The 17,706-nt window shown below is 44.0% G+C and overlaps 1 protein-coding gene across 27 annotated transcripts in view; it reads right to left on the bottom strand.

The window, feature by feature from the left end:
• Positions 1 to 17,706, bottom strand: part of ATP10D (ATPase phospholipid transporting 10D (putative)) — a 68,280-nt gene that overhangs the window by 6,248 nt on the left and 44,326 nt on the right. For 25 of the 27 annotated variants that reach the window (XR_014515796.1, XR_014515797.1, XM_083459749.1 and 22 more), the window contains 8 exons: positions 15,804 to 15,930; positions 13,563 to 13,747; positions 10,752 to 11,049; positions 8,888 to 8,964; positions 7,512 to 7,637; positions 5,556 to 5,756; positions 4,548 to 4,628; positions 2,245 to 2,349 (listed from right to left, as the gene is read on the bottom strand). Coding sequence is in view for 25 of the 27 variants with exons in the window: in XM_083459749.1 (XP_083315875.1) it covers positions 2,245 to 2,349; positions 4,548 to 4,628; positions 5,556 to 5,756; positions 7,512 to 7,637; positions 8,888 to 8,964; positions 10,752 to 11,049; positions 13,563 to 13,747; positions 15,804 to 15,930 (1,200 nt within the window). In the remaining 2 variants the exon portion in view is untranslated. The remainder of the gene's footprint in view (positions 1 to 2,244; positions 2,350 to 4,547; positions 4,629 to 5,555; positions 5,757 to 7,511; positions 7,638 to 8,887; positions 8,965 to 10,751; positions 11,050 to 13,562; positions 13,748 to 15,803; positions 15,931 to 17,706) is intronic. The other 2 variants (XM_083459772.1, XM_083459762.1) reach the window with 1 other exon arrangement.

Genomic DNA, 17,706 nt, shown 5'->3' with positions numbered 1-17,706 from the left:
ATTCAGCCACCCCAGTTTCTGCCTCTATCCAATGCTGCTATTTAAAAACAATAATTTTAGTTACAGTGGTGCCTCGCAAGACGAAATTAATTCGTTCCGCAAGTTTATTCTTCTTGCGGGTTTTTCGTCTTGCGAAGCACGGTTTCCCATAGGAATGCATTGAAAATCAATTAATGCGTTCCTAGGGAAACCGCTTGCCAGGCTGGCGGTGCGGAGAAGGGCTTTTCTCCGCACCGCAAGCCTTCAGGACAGGTACGGGAACAGAGGGGAAGGGGCGCAGCGCTTTCCCTCTGTTCCCGGGGCTTGCGTGGGAGGAGGGTTTTTCCTCCCCACCGCCAACATTCAGAACAGCATTCTGAATGTTGGCGGTGGGAAGGAAAACCCTCCTCCCACCCCAAGTCTTCAGGAAAGCCATCCGATGCCGGGCGGCGGGAGAAGGTGTCCCCCCGCATCGGAGCTTCGTCCCGATGCCGCGCCGCGGGAGGAGACGTTCCCCCTTCGCCGCCCGGCATCGGAGCTTCGTCCCGATGCCGCGCCGCGGGAGGAGACGTTCCCCCTCCGCCGCCCGGCATCGGAGCTTCGTCCCGATGCCGCGCCGCGGGAGATGACGTTCCCCCTCCGCCGCCCGGCATCGGAGCTTCGTCCCGATGCTGCGCCGCGGGAGGAGACGTTCCCCCTCCGCCGCCCGGGATCGGAGCTTCGTCCCGATGCCGCGCCGCGGGAGATGACGTTCCCCCTCCGCCGCCCGGCATCGGAGCTTCGTCCCGATGCCGCGCCGCGGGAGGAGACGTTCCCCCTCCGCCGCCCGGGATCGGAGCTTCGTCCCGAAGCCGGCGGCGGGAGGAGGTCCGAGGACAGTGGGGAAGACGCGCTGCGCTTCCCCGCTGTCCCTGAGATTTCCCTATGGGCTGTCGTCTTGCGAAGCAAGCCCATAGGGAAATTCGTTTTGCGAAGCGCCTCCAAAACGGAAAACCCTTTCGTCTAGCGGGTTTTCCGTCTTGCGAGGCGTTCGTCTTGCGGGGTACCACTGTAATTTGGGCAAGAATTTCTCTTACAAAAAGCACTGCCCTTGTTATGACATCATTACTAATACTCTCTAAAGCAGGTGTGGGTAGGAAACCTCTGACACTCTTGCTGAACTACTACAACTCCCATCATCCCTGGACATTCTTGCAGAGGCTGATGTAAGCTGTAGCAACATCTGAAGGGCCAAAGATTCCCCACACTTGCTCTAAAGGTAGGAATATGGTTCAGGGGAGGAACTTGCAGATGGGACAAGCTGGCTTCTGAGGAGTAAATTAGCAATTAGTTCCCTGCCTCCCTCTCTCTTCCTTTTTCTCAGGGGCTGTTCACAGGTTCTGCTCAAAAGAACTGGGAGGCAGAGGGATGAGATGTTGGGCAAGATAAGACTTCACCGTGGGGGTGTGAATACTCTGTATCCAATACAGTGGTACCTCAGGTTAAGTACTTAATTCGTTCCGGAGGTCTGTTCTTAACCTGAAACTGTTCTTAACCTGAAGCACCACTTTAGCTAATGGGGCCTCCTGCTGCTACTGCACCGCCGGAGCATGATTTCTGTTCTCATCCTGAAGCAAAGTTCTTAACCTGAAGCATTATTTCTGGGTTAGCGGAGTGTATAACCTGAAGCGTATGTGACCCGAAGCGAATGTAACCCGAGCTACCACTGTAAATTTAGAGAGAAACATGGAGAGTGGAAACTTTTCCCTTCAAACTCTTCTCCCACCAAGGTTCCTGCAGGAGCTTTGCTTCACATTTTGTGAAAGGAAGTGAAGGCCTCTTCCTCGCCTGGAACTAACTACCCAAACTGATTGTGTTCAGCTTTCACCCTGAAGGGAACTCACCCACAAATGTTAAAGAATGGACCCTATGGGGTGAGGTGCAAGACAGCTCATGTCTTCAATACTGGCATAAAGGAAGGAAAACACTTTTGGTAAGAATTGGCCCAATTCTCACGTTAGTTTTGGACATGGCAACATCATTCTAAGATGATTTTTATTTTATCGTGTCCATTTAACATGTCAAATGATATCCATTCTAACCGTGTGAGTGCATATCTATCTCATCAACTACTGAAGACTGCTGTGGTGCTGCAAATACCATCCCACACTTTGTGCGGGCACATTTAAGCATCAACATCCACCATGTGACGAGATGATAAATGTTAACTTGACCCTGTCCAAGAGCAATTTGCAAAGTGAACCTTAGAATGAACAACGTACTCACCAAAGATTTGCTTTCAATCACGAGGTGTAATAATATTGTGAAAAACATGGAGGTGTTAATAGGACTCCCGAAAGAATAGAGGTCTATATCAGAGCCACTGTAGGTCTGCAAAGGAACAATTATTTAAAGTTTATGTACTCTGTGATTGTATTCCCCCTTTTTTCCTTAAGATTTCTTTAAAGCTTTTTCATGAGACAGTAAGATAAAAGAAACTAATCTAAATAACAAAAGCGAAGAAGGAAAGAGAAAAGAAAACACAGAGTCTTCTCTTAAATGTAGCTCTTAATCCTTGTCACCAACAGAAAATGATGGACCTTCCCAGCTCTCACCTGGGAGCTTTCCTTTCTTCTCCCAGTCTTTCAGCCTGGGAGATCTTCACTTCCCTGCCTCTCACTCAGGGTCCTGCCACAAACCACACACCACCTTCGTGTGTGTGTGTAATCCTTGGACCCCAATAATGGCTCAGAGCAGAGGACACAAAAGGGGGGGGGGAAAGAAAGGAAAAAAGAGAAAGAAAAGAAGAATGAAAAATAAATAAAAGGACTCCTGATTTTACATCTGCCCACTACATTAAAGAAAAATATATTTGTAACATTTGCCCTAGGATGACATCCAACTGTTCTGCTTTCTGTTAAAATTTTCCCAATCTTCAGACTCAAATGTGTGAAATCCATTCATTTTTCTTTTCACACAAGAAGTTCAAAAGGAATTCTCTATTGTTAATAAATATGTGTAATGATTTTTCTCCAATCAAACATAACCACTTGGTCTTCCACAACCACAACTTCCACTTCGTCTTAAACAATAATAAATCTTTCCATCTTTGTCCATGTACGAGCCTCCCCACGGTGATCATATATTGAGGTATTATTCCATAGTTCTTTTCTTGTTACGTATCCATTAATTCACACCCAGTTCTGTATCTTCAGTTCCCATTTCCTGTTGTGTTCCATCCTTATCTAAAAAAATTACCTCTTCCATTTACATTTTTTCTATTCTTTTCCCAAGGAAAGTACCAGAGTACCTTTTCCCTCTGAGTTCACTCCAAGTTGTACACAGAGCCCTTTCTCTCTCAGCTCTTATCAATGCCAGATCCAGATGTCTGTCCATGTCTCCATCCATGATTTCATTCTACTCCTCCAGAATCACAACACCATATGGCTGTATTCCTCCAAACACTTGTGTAAATGACTTTTCCAATGCACCATCTATTCCCTCCAACTCTACCATTTCACACTCTGATTCTGCCAGTCCTTTATCCATATTCTTCTCCAAAGTCTCTGTATTGTCTCTGATTCTGCCTTTCATTTCATTCAATCCTGGTTTACTTTCATTCCCCACTGGATTAGACCCCAATGGAACTTTAGTCAATTTTATTTGCTCATCAAACATTTGCTGAAAGATGCCAACAGTCAGTGGAATGCCCAAATAGAGGTATATTTGCCAGACTGAATTTTCATGATCTTATTAACAATTCAGTCTCATTACATCTCCTGTCTCCACCTTAAGATCTTCACAGCCATATCTCTTATTAGAATAGATAATTCTTTCCCGTGGAGGAAGCATCAAGTGGCACATTTACTTTTGATTTCTAAGCAACATTTTCATCGAGAAAACAAAAATAAACAACATGAAATAAAAATTATTGACACACACAAGTGTCTCATTCATTTGCAAATTTCTTTTCTCAAGCCATTAAAACAAGCTTTTGGTTCTGCCTTCAGCCCTTTAAAAATTGACTTCTCTTCCCTTCTACTTGAAGCCAAAAAGCAGCTCATGCATCAAATGTAAATTTCCACTGGCTGATGGATAAATTTCTCTGAGTTATAAATTATAAATTTCCAGAAATAATTAAGAAAGAGAGGCTTTTGCAGATCACATGCACATCAGGGCTCTTATGTGGCTTTTGGGCAAGATGTAGACTCCTTGGTTCTTAAGTCGCTTAACCCCACCAGAGCTCCCAGGAGCTGACAGCTTCTTGGTCTCTTGACACAGAAAACAGCTTTTTCAGCGCATCAGAGGTTGGATCCCTATTCACTTTTTTTCCAGGGTGAATTTGACAGTCGAAGCTTACTCCTGGCTGTCATCAATTATCATGGAATTATTTCCGTGGACTGCTGACAACAGAGATTCAATCTGCCATGCCCCACCCACCAACCCACCGGAAGTCCTCTGTGCTTGTATTCCAGATCATGAGTACTGTAAGCCTACTGTTTTTTTGAATATGAAGGAAGTTTAAAGATCATGCAAATAAAAAGGCAAATAAAAGTTGAGATAAAGGAGTAAAATATCCTAACACTTACCCAGTAAGGGATAAAAAAGCAAACTAGACTTTGGTAAAAAGCATCTAATAAGTTCATTATGAAGGTTGTAAACAGGTATGGCTGAAAAGGAAAGACAGGAGAAACACTTATTGAGGGTGGGATTCATCTAATGAGCCCCACACAAGCACTTTTGCAATGGGTCTTTCCCCCCCACCTCTTAAATTGGGTTAAGGGGGTTCAGGAGAACCCACAGAAGAGGGTTATTTTGAATTCTACTCATAGTTTGGGAAGATACAGATTCTAGTCATTTTGCCTTGACTGCATGTTTGGACGCCTGAACGCCTTACTGAGCTTCCAAAAGCTCACACATACAGTATCACCATCCAAGACCCAGGTCTCAACCTTCAGTGAGAGAGCCTGAGCTAGTCTGCAATATGCCCAAGTCACAAATGAGAGATTAAAGGGAGAAGGCGAGTCTAGTTATAAGACTAACACTTGTCGGTATATAAAAGTGCAGCTTTTAAATTACCAAAAATACCTTGGTCAAGCAGGAAGTGTTTGAAACTCTTTGAACAAAAATTGGTTCAATAAAAAAATCTGTTGTATTTTCAGCGAACCAACCAGAGATACTCATTGTCAGAGCTGCAGAGGACAGTACAGGCTGGTGAGACAGTATAGCAATCTAATCTGGAACCCCTCCTAGAGAGTTTCAGCTTGACTTTGACAGCATGCATGTCTAGCACACAGCGTACAATACTCCCACATTTCTGCTGAGGCCTTCCTCACCATGCTGGAGAAACACAAATAAGCAACAGCAGTCTACATGGTAGAAAATGGTAACAGGGCATCCATCAAATAACTGTTTGTGTATAAACTATGTTGCCCTCCTAAGGCCACCTACATTCATTGGCTGTAAAGCCAGTGAAGAATAATGCCTTTCATCTCCACCAGATTATTTAACAGGAGGGAATGTTCACGTTTAACTGGTAAGGAATGCACAACAGAGAACATGTGAGTTTCAAATATTTGTACGAAGCCAAGAAATACCTCGTTTCTCTGACTAGCCTGGTAAAGTTCTGGCAAGTGCAACAGGACTTCTGCGGAGACATCTTTGTCCAAAACACCATAAATGACAGGTGGTACTGATGTGAAGAGCAGATTGAAGAAAATCAAACTCCAGTAGTCGGTCATGGGTGTTCCTGAAAACCCACAGAAGAACTGGAACCAGAACAGGAGGTTTACATATGCCTGTTGGGAACAGAGGTGGGAATTAAAAGGTGAGAATCTATAAACAAGAGCCAACAGCAATTATATATACTGAGTCAGACCACTGGTCTGTCTAGTTCACTTTTGTCTACACTGACTGGCAGAAGCTCTCCAGAGTTTTGGAGTTTTCCACTCTACCCAGATTAACCTGGGACCTTTTCCTTGCTCCACTACTGATGTACAGTTCTGCCCCTTTGCGGGAAAGAACTGCAATGTCAAATGGTTCTTATAGTGGGCTACAGAAATGCTGAATGCCAATGATACGAATCTGTTGCCCTAGAAATGGTACTAAGGACTCAGGATTGCGAATACTGCATTTTCTCAGCACCAAACACTTAAGATAATTTGGTGAAAATGTTGACTACCAGTATGAAGATAGTAAGACACCACTGTTATGAACTGCCTGGAGAGAGGGCTGGCTGTAGCCTCTTGCCTTGTTAAGCTGAGTGCTAAAAGTGATTCCTGCTTTCCCAGAATTTCAAATACAGTGGTGCCCCGCAAGATGAATGCCTCGCAAGACAAAAAACTCGCTAGACAAAAGGGTTTTGCGGTTTTTGAGCTGCTTCGCAAGACGAATTTCCCTATGGGCTTGCTTCGCAAGACGACAACGTTTTGCAAGTTTGTTTCCTTTTTCTTAACACCGTTAATACAGTTGCGACTTGACTTCGAGGAGCAACTCATAGAACGCGGTGTGGTAGCCTTTTTTGAGGTTTTTGATGATTTTTGATGCTTTTCCAAAACTTTTCCGACACCGTGCTTTGCAAGACGAAAAATTCGCTAGACGAAAAAACTCACGGAACGAATTAATTTCGTCTTGCGAGGCACCACTGTAGTTACCAATATTTAGTAATGCTTACTTTATTCCATGGTCAGAGGTTACAGACTACAGTGGTGCCTCGCAAGACGAAATTAATCCGTTCCTCGAGTCTCTTCGTCTAGCGGTTTTTTCGTCTTGCGAAGCAACCCTATTAGTGGCTTAGCGGCTATTAAAGGCTTAGCGGCTATTAAAGGATTAGCGGATTAGCGGCTAAAAGGCTATTAGCGGCTTAGTGGCTTAGAAAAAGGGGGGAGCAGAAAAAAATCGGAACACTTGCAAGACGTTTTCGTCTTGCAAAGCAAGCCCATAGGGAAAATCGTCTTGTGAAGCAGCTCAAAAACGGAAAACCCTTTCGTCTAGCGGGTTTTCCGTCTTGCGAGGCATTCATCTTGCGGGGCACCACTGTACCAGCTCTCCAGGTTAGAGCTGCAAGGAGGGAAGTTTCTTGAGTCGCAAAGCAGCTGAGCTTTACAGGAGTTACCATGTGGTTACTCTGCTTGCCTCTATCCTAACTCCCTAACACAATGAACTCATTTTGAGTTCTTACTGCTCAGAAGTAAACCTCAAAGTTCACGTTTAACATCGAAACTGGCAAGGCCTGTCTGCTTCAGACACGCTTCCCCAGGCAGAAACGGCGTAAAATAATCCTTTGATAATTTGCAGGTTTCAATAGTGGAGCCAACTTGTCACAATCATCTTAGTGCTGACAGACAGCTTTTTGGCATAGACCGTATTTAAATTTATTATAAATGCCTCTGGAGCAGTGACCCTTAACCCAAGGCGGGTGGGCAGACTCCACATTTCTGCTGCTGTAGATTCAGAGTACAGAATTTACTAGCGTCCTTTGCCTGTTTCTAATCATTAAGAAACTGTCCTTCCACAAGGTCAAACCCACTGAGGCATCCCCGGAAGCTACATACCAAATTCTTGTAAAAAAAGTAAAGGATCATGTTCGCTAATCGCGTGTAACACCAGTGGCCGTGTACGAACAGCAGCTTGCTGAGATGTCGGAACTGAGAAAGCGCAAAATCACTCGCCAGCACAGCCTGAAAACAAACATGAAATAAATGAAATACAGCAACCGAGAAAATAGCTACAAAATGAAGTCAGGAGCTTTCATTGACCACGGAGTTACTTGACACTCCTGAATCCCACTGAAGCTGACGGCACAAGTCCCATTGGCCAAAAATAGAAATAAATGTCTCCACAAAGGCTTCCTTGTAGAAGTCATGGTCTTGTGTATACTGTTATACTTGTCTCCCTTTCTAACTCATCCTCCACTCATCCTCTCTTTCCCTTGATTCGGACCCCACACTCGTTAATCATCATTTATTGAGCAGTCTCTTACATGCCAACTAATCCACCCTCTTAACACGAGAACATATTTTAGTTCCTCACGATTCAAGGAAGTTGTTGAACGGAGATCTTTGCACGACCAACTCATAAATTATTACACTGTTCCCATGAGTCAATGACTTCTGTGACAACTAAAGCCGCCGGAATGAATCCTCTTCAAACCTCTTCAGATATCTACCTGAAACTGCTTCAAACATGCTCCACGAAGATGCCCATGGTTGTACAAATTCCTAGGTCCTCTGATTTCCAGGAACATTCTCCTGGTACAGTGGTACCTCAGGTTACATATGCTTCAGGTTACATACACTTCACGTTTACAGACTCCGCTAACCCAGAAATAGTGCTTCAGGTTAAGAACTTTGCTTCAGGATAAGAACAGAAATCGGGCTTCGGCAGCGCGGCGGCAGCAGGAGACCCCATTAGCTAAAGTGGTGTTTCAGGTTAAGAACAGTTTCAGGTTAAGAACAGACCTCCGGAACGAATTAAGTACTTAACCTGAGGTACCACTGTATATAATCTGATTTCTTAGGAACGTATGTCCATATTAGAACCTAATACAGTGCAAATATGGCTCTCAAGGCCCTTGCAATAGAATAATAGAATTGTAGAGTTGGAAGGAACCAGGAGGGTCATCCAACCCCCTGCAATGCAGGAATTCTGTCCACAGCCATCCCTGAGTGGGCATGAACCATCAAGCTTCTGGTTAACAGCCAAGACACACTGTCCCATTGCGCCACAGGTTCCCTACAACACCATAGTACTTGTATTTCCAATAGATCAGCTCTTTTGACAAAGAGCTCTTGCAAATTCTAGGGTTTGGGGCATTCAGCTTTTGATTCCACTAACAATATATTCTGCTACCGATAAGTGTACTGGCTCTCACAGTCATCAATCTATACGCAACACTGCTTCCATTTACAGTTCTCTCAATCCATCCTACCTGCATGCCTTCTTGGCCAGCAATTCCAATTCCAACATCAGCAACTTGGATCATACTAACATCGTTGGCACCATCACCTTCCAGGAGAAGGAAAAGAACAATGTTGCAGTGAAACTGGTTTGGGCTGGGGCACTGCACACAGACTTGACGAAAGAGAAAAATAAATTGAAATTTCATGGCCTCACAAGATGCGATGTTAAATACAAGTGCAAATGTCATCAGCTGGGAGGGCTGGTAATTATCACTGCAGACATCAAAAGAGGAAATGAAGCTTTTCCTTCCCTACTGCTGCACGTCAAATGCAAATTTATGTCTAGTTTGTTCATCAGTTTTAGAATTATTGTCAAGTAATGCTTGCACTATTAAAAGGACTCTATAAAGTGCAACATGAAGATAGGGGGGTTCATGTTGGCATATTTAATGTAATAATGTAATGTAATAATGAGAATTTTAGGAGAGCAGATTTATAAAATACACAATTTTTATTGATAGTTTATGTGGCTATTTAGAGGGCACTTGTAAGTTTGCATTATACCTGTATCTGTATATGTTGGGCATTGTAATAAATGTTTTTATCATGAAATTGGTGTATCTGATGTAAAGAAACCTTATAAACGAATTACTATTTTTTGAAAAGTGCAATAAAACTATATTGCCAACACAGCTCATGATCTACCTCAGAGGCTTGTTGGTTGGATTACTACCCTGCACAGATGGGGAATGACGACAGCATCACATATTGATGGCCTTCTGTGTGATGGCATCTAATTTGTGAATGCACTCCCTGGGCAAAGGAAAACAGGCACCAACGCTATTCGTGTTTTGGTGCCAGGTAAAGCTGTTTCCATGAGCACTTGTGAGATATGAGCCTGCTGCATCAGATCAATAGCCCATCTAATCTATTTTACTCTATCAGAACGCACCCATCAGGATTAGCAGCCAACGACAGCCTTATCTTCCATGAATTTGTCCAATCCTCTTTTATAAACCCATCCATACTGGAAGCCATCGCTGCCTCTTGTGGGAGTTAGCTGTGGAATTATCAGTGTGTTGTGTGACGAAGTACTTTTCTTTTGTCTCTCCTGGATCTTCCAACATTCAGCATCACTGTATGTCTACAAATTCTAGTGTTATGGGACGAATGTTCTGCTGCTACAATTAGGTCCCGTGGGTGCTTTTATAACAGGAAGGTGGGCCAAAAATATTTTGAACAAGCAAGTGAACTTTATATGGAGGTGAGAGTCATGCTTCTCCTTTTCACCTATCTCCCAAATATGTAGAACATGGGCTGCAGGAGAAAGGTATGTGGTTGCCAGAAATGCATGCTAACCCCCCGCTCCCCGGTTGCAAATAATCCCAAGAGTTTGGACAGAGGAAGTCCCACTGTGGTGTTTTCACATAACATATAAAGTCACCTTGAAATTGTTATTCTGAATGAGAGTGTTGAAAATATTCTGACGTACATAGAGCAAGATTCCCTGCTTACTGCAATCGGAAGGAGGCAACTAGAGTGAAAATGCCTGGCTGATGCAGTTGTTACATCAGACTGTCTGTCTGTATCTATGGAGCAGCAGGGCTTTTCAACTAGCAGATCCCAGTTGGGATTCTACAGCCACGTTCTGCCATTTGCCTGCTGGTCTGCTCTGGTTTGTGTCAATAGTTATCCCAAGGAAAATCTAAGGAATGTACCTTTAATGCAGATGTGGGGATCCTGTGGTCCTCCAGCTGTTGCTGGATTACAACTCATTTCAACCCCAGCCAGCATGGCCAGTGGTCAGGGATGATGGAGATCAGATATCCCCCATCCCTGCTTTACATATATATAGCATATATGCCGCTCCCTTGCAAGAGAGAGATGACTCACCTACAGCCAATGTCATCACCTTCAGTTCCTTTCGGATCTTTTCCACCACTCGGCTCTTCTGCAGAGGGGTGGCTCGGCAGCAGATGACAGCCCGTACATGTGTTGTGAGCTGCAGGAACTTGTTCGCCACACTGTCGTGCAAGGCAAATTCTAATGTTGCTCCATCTATAACTAGGGCAGCAGTGAAATGTGGAATTTGAGCAACCGATGAGGTTGGGATTCTCAAATGGTTTGACTCATAGCTTTCTTTCCACCTGATGTCTTCCAAAATCTTGTCCATCTTCAACGAACAGGAATCCTGCTTGGGAAAAGGGCATTGGTAGTTTTTATCTAGGATCAGATTCTTTTGAGTACGTATTAAAGCTTTGCTTTACAAGTCACATCTCAATGGCTGTTAACAGCTTGTCAGCTATAGATGTATCTTGAGTGCGTTCATTAATGAAAATGATCTGCCGTTTTTAATTCTGCAAAAGATCTGCAAGGCCATGATAGGGAAAGCCATCATCACAAAGATTCTGGGCCAGTTTGGATATTACCATAAACCGGTTTATGATGGAAGGGGGAATAAGCCAAAGGAACGACTCTCCATCACAGCCATGAGATCAGAAGCTTTCACTTCCATTTTTGATTAACTGCAATATGTCCAAACCCTATACTATAGTCTGCCTTAACTATGGTTTGTGGAAAGGAGCCAACTTCAGAACCCATGCCTTGAACTTGGCTTGTTTCAAACATATTTTAAGACACTGTTTGTCAGGTTCAGATGAAGCAACAATATGGTTAATCAAAATGGAAACAAAGGTTTCTGTTCGTTTCACGTCTGCAGCAGGAATGCATTTAAAATTCTGAGGCTCACTGCGGCTTGCTCCTGTTGCAATAAACCATGGCTTAGACAAAGCAGCTCACTGTCACGTTAGCAAGGGTTCGTTAAATGCTTAAGAAATGAGCCACACACAGAGTTTACATTTAGCTAGGGGCAGGAATCCAATGGCTGAAGGAAACACTGGAAAGAGATATATCTTGCAATGTGTTTTTTTTAAATCTGATTAATGGAAGGGGCTATATTATTAAATCGTGATCCATATGCATGTGAGTAGTTAGTTTTTTTTTATTTAAAGAAATAAAATAAACTCATCTTACATAATTCAGCAAAAATAAATGGGATCTGCAGAAGTGCAAGGGAAATTTCTGAGAGTTTATAGACACACGGCTCACTAAAATGAATGGGAGCTGTACATGAAGTTGTATGCTGCTTTCTCAATAATACACAGTGGGTTTGAACTGAAAGGACCTTTCCTCCCCAAAAATCATAATTAAATATAACCATCCGCCATGGATGCTTTAGTTGAGATTCTTGCATGGCAGGGGGTTGGACTAGATCATTATTGAAGTTCTTTCCAACTCTACAATTCTATGATTCTATGAATGTGCAATTAAAAGAAACATAACACTGTTTAGATTGGGACGCGGGTGGCGCTGTGGGTAAAACCACAGTGCCTAGGACTTGCCGATCGAAAGGTCGGCGGTTCGAATCCCCACGGCTGGGTGAGCTCCCGTCTTTCGGTCCCAGCTCCTGCCCACCTAGCAGTTCGAAAGCACCCTTAAGTGCAAGTAGATAAATAGGTACCGCTTTATAGCGGGAAGGTAAACGGCATTCCGTGTGCTGCGCTGGTGCCGGTTCGCCAGAGCAGCTTCGTCACGTTGGCCACGTGACCCGGAAGTGTCTGCGGACGGCGCCGGCTCCCAGCCCTAGAGTGAGATGAGCACACAACCCTAGAGTCTGTCAAGACTGGCCCGTATGGGCAAGGGTACCTTTACCTTTAACACTGTCTAGACAACATTTTTACTGTGATTAGTTCATCAGTCTTCAAGTGAGTCATCTGTGAAAACAAAGGCCTGAATTTCTAACAAACAAAATATCCATTCCTGCCATCATACAATATTCTTTTCAACCTGTTGGCTTTTTTTTTTTACGGCAAAGCATCCCAATTTTTAAGCAATCTTTAACAAGTTATGGCTAGGATTAGTACTGGATAATGTGAATAAAGATATTTCCATCACATAAAAGGGAACTGGCTTCCCATTTGAAAACACTGACTATTTTTAAGAGAAAACACAAAAACACCAAGATTTTTTCTGCATTAGGAAATGTAAGTAGATTAACTTTCTGGAATGCTGCATGTAATACCATTTTAATGAGATAATTCTTAGCACATTAATGGTAATCAAACACGGCTGCAGGGAGATACGACAAAGAGCAACTTGCAAAAACTGAACTTGTTCCAATTTCCAAGACAAAGCTCCTAGTCCGACATCCGTAGAGCTAGTGTAGTTTAGCATTTAGCCCTCGGAAGCATTTTAACAACGGTTTGCAGTGTGTCAACTTTCTGCGCAAGGCGGAAGGACAAATGAATTGGTGGCTGCATTAATTAACTGCCACTTATACTTCTGTTCAGGAGTACAATTGTACAAAGCCTTACAGCTTAGACACTCACATTTAGCAAAAAATCCTGAATTTATAAAGGTCATCCTACAAAAAGCTGCAGTTTTTAGAAGCGAAGGGAACTTTGACACACTTCCAACACCCCAGCTGCACAGACCAGTGTGAAGCCATTGGCCAAAAAGGAAAGGAGGAGCAGCAGCAGTAGCGGGGCGAGATGGGAAAGACAACTGCAAGATGAACTGGGTAACCCAAAGCAAAAACCGGAAGAGGTCTGGTGGGTAAGTTTGCTGCTCTTGTCTTTTCTGGCCCTGCGGTCATACAGCAATGCAAACAGTTCCAGCTACAGAAAAACCAAATGCCACACGCACCAGGCGATCAGACTGCAGGATGAAGATGAAATCACTCGGCGCCAGTAATCTACAGGAATGTGCTATGTTGATGGCTGTCTCGCTTTTATCGCCAGTCAGCATCCAGATTTTAATTCCTGCTTTTCGGAGGGCCTCTATGGTTTCTGGAACACCTTCCTGCAATCGGTCTTCAATCCCGGTGGCACCTGCAAAGCAGCAATCAGTGGGCTTAGGTCAAACTGCACTGTTCTGCACCGGCCACCAATTGGTTTCCAGGCCCAATTCGAAGTGCAGGTGCTGATCTATAAAGCCTTACAAGGTTCAGGACCTCAATATCTTAAGGACTGCGACTCCCCATACAAACTGACCTGGGCCCTGCGCTTGTCATCTGAGGCCCTTCTCTGTGCCCCCTCCCCATGAGAGGTTTGGAGGATGGTGACACAAGACTGGACCTTTTCTGTGGTGGCTCCCCATCTGTGGAATGCTCTCTCCCCAGAGAGACTCACCTGGTGCCGTAATTACACATATTTAGGCAAAAACATTGCTCTTTACCCAGGCCCTTGGCCATTCAATAATGTATGGCCTGCTAAATGCGTGGGAGGGGACTGTTATGATTATTTTATTATTATGTTGATGTTTTATTGTGTTTTTAATATTTTGTTAGAAGCCGAGTTGCTGGTGAAACTCAACCAGATGGGCTGGGTATAAATAATTTCTTCTTCTTCTTCTGTCTACCATTAGGCTCTGTATTATGTTTTTTTTATTATGCTACATAAATTATGTTCTTAATTTTGTACCCCGCCCTGGGATTTTTAGATAACGGACAGGATATAAATCGAATCAATAACAATAGCAGAAAATAATTAAAAAATGCAATTAAGTGTAAATACTCAGCAATTGGTAGCGGCAATATATAGGGCTGAGAAATGCCAAGTTTCCCCTAAGCAAAAATATGCTGAAATTTAAGGTTCATAATTTTTTTCCAAGTGGGATTGCAAAAGACTTATTACCATTCCAATTGCCAACAGTTTCCAGGCAAAGTGGCTACAATTCCCAACTCCTAACATGAGGTAAATGATGAGGAATCAGCTTATGTGCCAATTCGCAACCTAACAGATGTTACATGGGAGAGAATTTCCCGAAATGTTTGAGAAATCATATGGAAGCAGGATGAGTTTGTGGTGCCTTGGTCTGAACAGTAAAGGATGTGGAGTAGTTTCTCTAACAGAATCAAAGCCTATGAAATCATGTATCCTAACAGCAATCTCAGTTTATCTGAGTGCTGGTCCTTATGTGGGCAAGGTGGAAGTAAGAAAAACAACCTTTAGTGGGGGGAAAAACCCTCAGGATGGAATTCCTCCACCCTACCGAATCAGCCGGATGAGTACTGAGTACCCTCAGATACCTGCTGAGGGTAAAAATTGGGAAATTGGGTGGTAGGAGGGGAAATGGAATGCAATGTCTGGAATCCTGATCAGAAGCACTCCTTGCAGAGGCCTTCCCCTTTCAGCCCATGGAGGGGGGATTTTGTGGTATTTGATAGCCCCTGGGATGCCCTCCCAGGCAGGGCCAGCCCAGCCATTAGACAGCGTGAAGCCACAGCCTCAGGCGGCAGAAACCCATAAGGTGGCACCCACACACCCTGCTGTCGCCGACATCAGTGCTGATTTCTGGAGAGGTTTTGCTGGCAATCAGTGGCGGCGCGGCAGCACTTTCGCCTCCAGCGAATGCTCCTAGGAGCCACCAGATTGCACCTAAGTCGTCTACTCTTCATTCTCAAAAATGTATGCTCCTCCTTCCGAACCCCATTAAGCAGCAAAAGAAATGTTTAGATTAGTTTTGCAACTTCAGGGAATTTAAGTGATATGGGGATACAGTCCAACACAAATGTTAAGCATGTTCAAGCCCACTGGGCTAAGTGCATTTGATGGAGCTGCATTCATTGATAAGGTTTGAGCCTAATCAGTGGCTCCTACAGTGGTACCTCGGGTTAAGTACTTAATTCGTTCCAGAGGTCCATTCTTAACCTGAAACTGTTCTTAACCTGAGGTACCACTTTAGGTAATGGGGCCTCCTGCTGCCGCCGCGCCACCGGAGCACGATTTCTGTTCTCATCCTGAAGCAAAGTTCTTAACCTGAAGCACTATTTCTGGGTTAGCTGAGTCTGTAACCTGAAGCGTATGTAACCTGAAGCGTATGTAACCAGAGGTACCACTGTATATTTAGGAGTTTAGCAAAACAACCATCTTCTTCCCAACTCACCAAGCAGTGTTAATTTGTTCTCAAGCTTCTGCATCGACTCAAGGAGCATATCGTCCCGGCACTCTATGTTGTGTTCCGCGGCATAATATCCTTTTAACCATTCGTTGTATTCCTCATCAGTCAACACCTGCAGAATCAGCAAAGAGCCGACATCACCGTACTGATCAACGTCATGCAAATAAAGCCATTTTAAAATAATAAAGAATTCACAGCATTCATCTCTCTAAAGCAAATTATATATCCAGATATATTTGTTAAGAGTCCCTTTGACCATTTGCAAGCGGTCTTTGGCCAACACAATGTGTGACAGAAGGAGAGGTGTGAAAATTATACCAATAGGTGTGTGTGTGGGGGGGGGAGATAAGGGCTAGAGCAAGAAGACAGCATCATTTGGCACAAGGTGGGAGGCGAAAACTTGCCATCCACTTGCAGAAGCATGATGCACCAAATAATAATAAAAAATAATAATAAAATTTTATTTCTACCCCACCCTCCCCAGCCAAAGCCGGGCTCAGACTGGCTAACAACAGTAAAAGTAACACAGTTTACATAAAATCACAATCAATTAATTGAAATACATTCTAAAATCAATTCAGAATCAAATTAATGGCAACCATTGGGCTAGAGTTCTATGAGGATTACCAAAGGAGGGGGTCAGACTGTGCCTTGGCCAAAGGCCTGGTGGAACAGCTATGTCTTGCAGGCCCTGTGGAAAGATGTCAAGTCCCGCAGGGCCCTAGTCTCTTTTGACCGAGCGTTCTACCAGATCGGGGCCGCAGCCGAAAAAGCCCTGGCTCTAGTTGAGGCCAGCCTAACCTCCCTGTGGCCCCAGACCTCCAAGATGTTTTTGTTTGAAGACCGTAAGGTCCTCCGTGGGACATACCAGGAGAGGCAGTCCTGTAGGTACGAGGGTCCTAGGCTGTATAGGGCTTTAAAGGTTAAAACCAGCACCTTAAACCTGATCCTGTACTCTATCGGGAGCCAGTGCAGCTGGTATAGAGCCGGGTGAATGTGATCCCGCAGCGAGGACCCCGTAAGGAGTCTCGCCACGGCATTCTGCACTCGCTGGAGTTTCTGGGTCAGTCTCAAGGGCAGCCCCACGTAGAGCGAGTTACAATAATCAAGTCTGGAAGTGACACCAGAGCCAACTCTTTCCTTCCTTCCTTCCTTCCTTCCTTCCTTCCTTCCTTCCTTCCGCCTTGTCACTCTGAGCTCCTAGACTGGCCACCTGGCAGTCAATGCACCCATCCCTGCTTTTTTATGTGTTTTCTGAACTGCACTCAACAAAGACGGTGGTCTTTGCTGCTTTCTCCCTCGCAGCACCATGTACTGGCTGAATTATTTCAGATTGAATATAAACTGAGTGTATGCCTAGCAATGATAACATGCACACCAAATCTGCAGTATTTTGGAGGTGGCCCCATGTCACTTACATAACTACCAAGCTCAGTATTTGAGAGAACGGGGGTGCTGCAAGAATTAAAACATTACTTCATGTAAAGGGAATAACAGAGTGGGGCTGGCTACAGAACTATACGACTGAGACAGGCATCTTTCACTATTACAGCAAATTCCAAAAATCAGTCAAGTTCCCTATTTTTTTGTTTCTCATAGGTGAGTTTTTTTCTGGCACAGCACTGCTTGACAAATGCAATTTATGTCAAACCAAGGTTCTGAGAGCAAAATCCTGGGGAACGTTCAAGCTATGTAACCGCCTATCCTCCACTGCCATCTATTGAAAGTAAAATAACAGGCTTAAAATAACAACAAAACCCTCCTAAAACCTCCCAATACTGATACTAAAAAATAGCTAAAGAAAGTCCTGACACGTGCATGCAGTTTACTCGTTCATTTAAATGTTGGGGGTGGCTTCATTTAACCATCACTTTGTAGAAAGAGAACT

Source organism: Podarcis liolepis (assembly GCF_965112155.1).
Source record: "Podarcis liolepis genome assembly, chromosome: 9".
Classification (NCBI taxonomy): Eukaryota; Metazoa; Chordata; class Lepidosauria; order Squamata; family Lacertidae; genus Podarcis; species Podarcis liolepis.
Note: the sequence above shows the minus strand (reverse complement) of the source record. Positions and strands in the feature narration are given on the sequence as shown.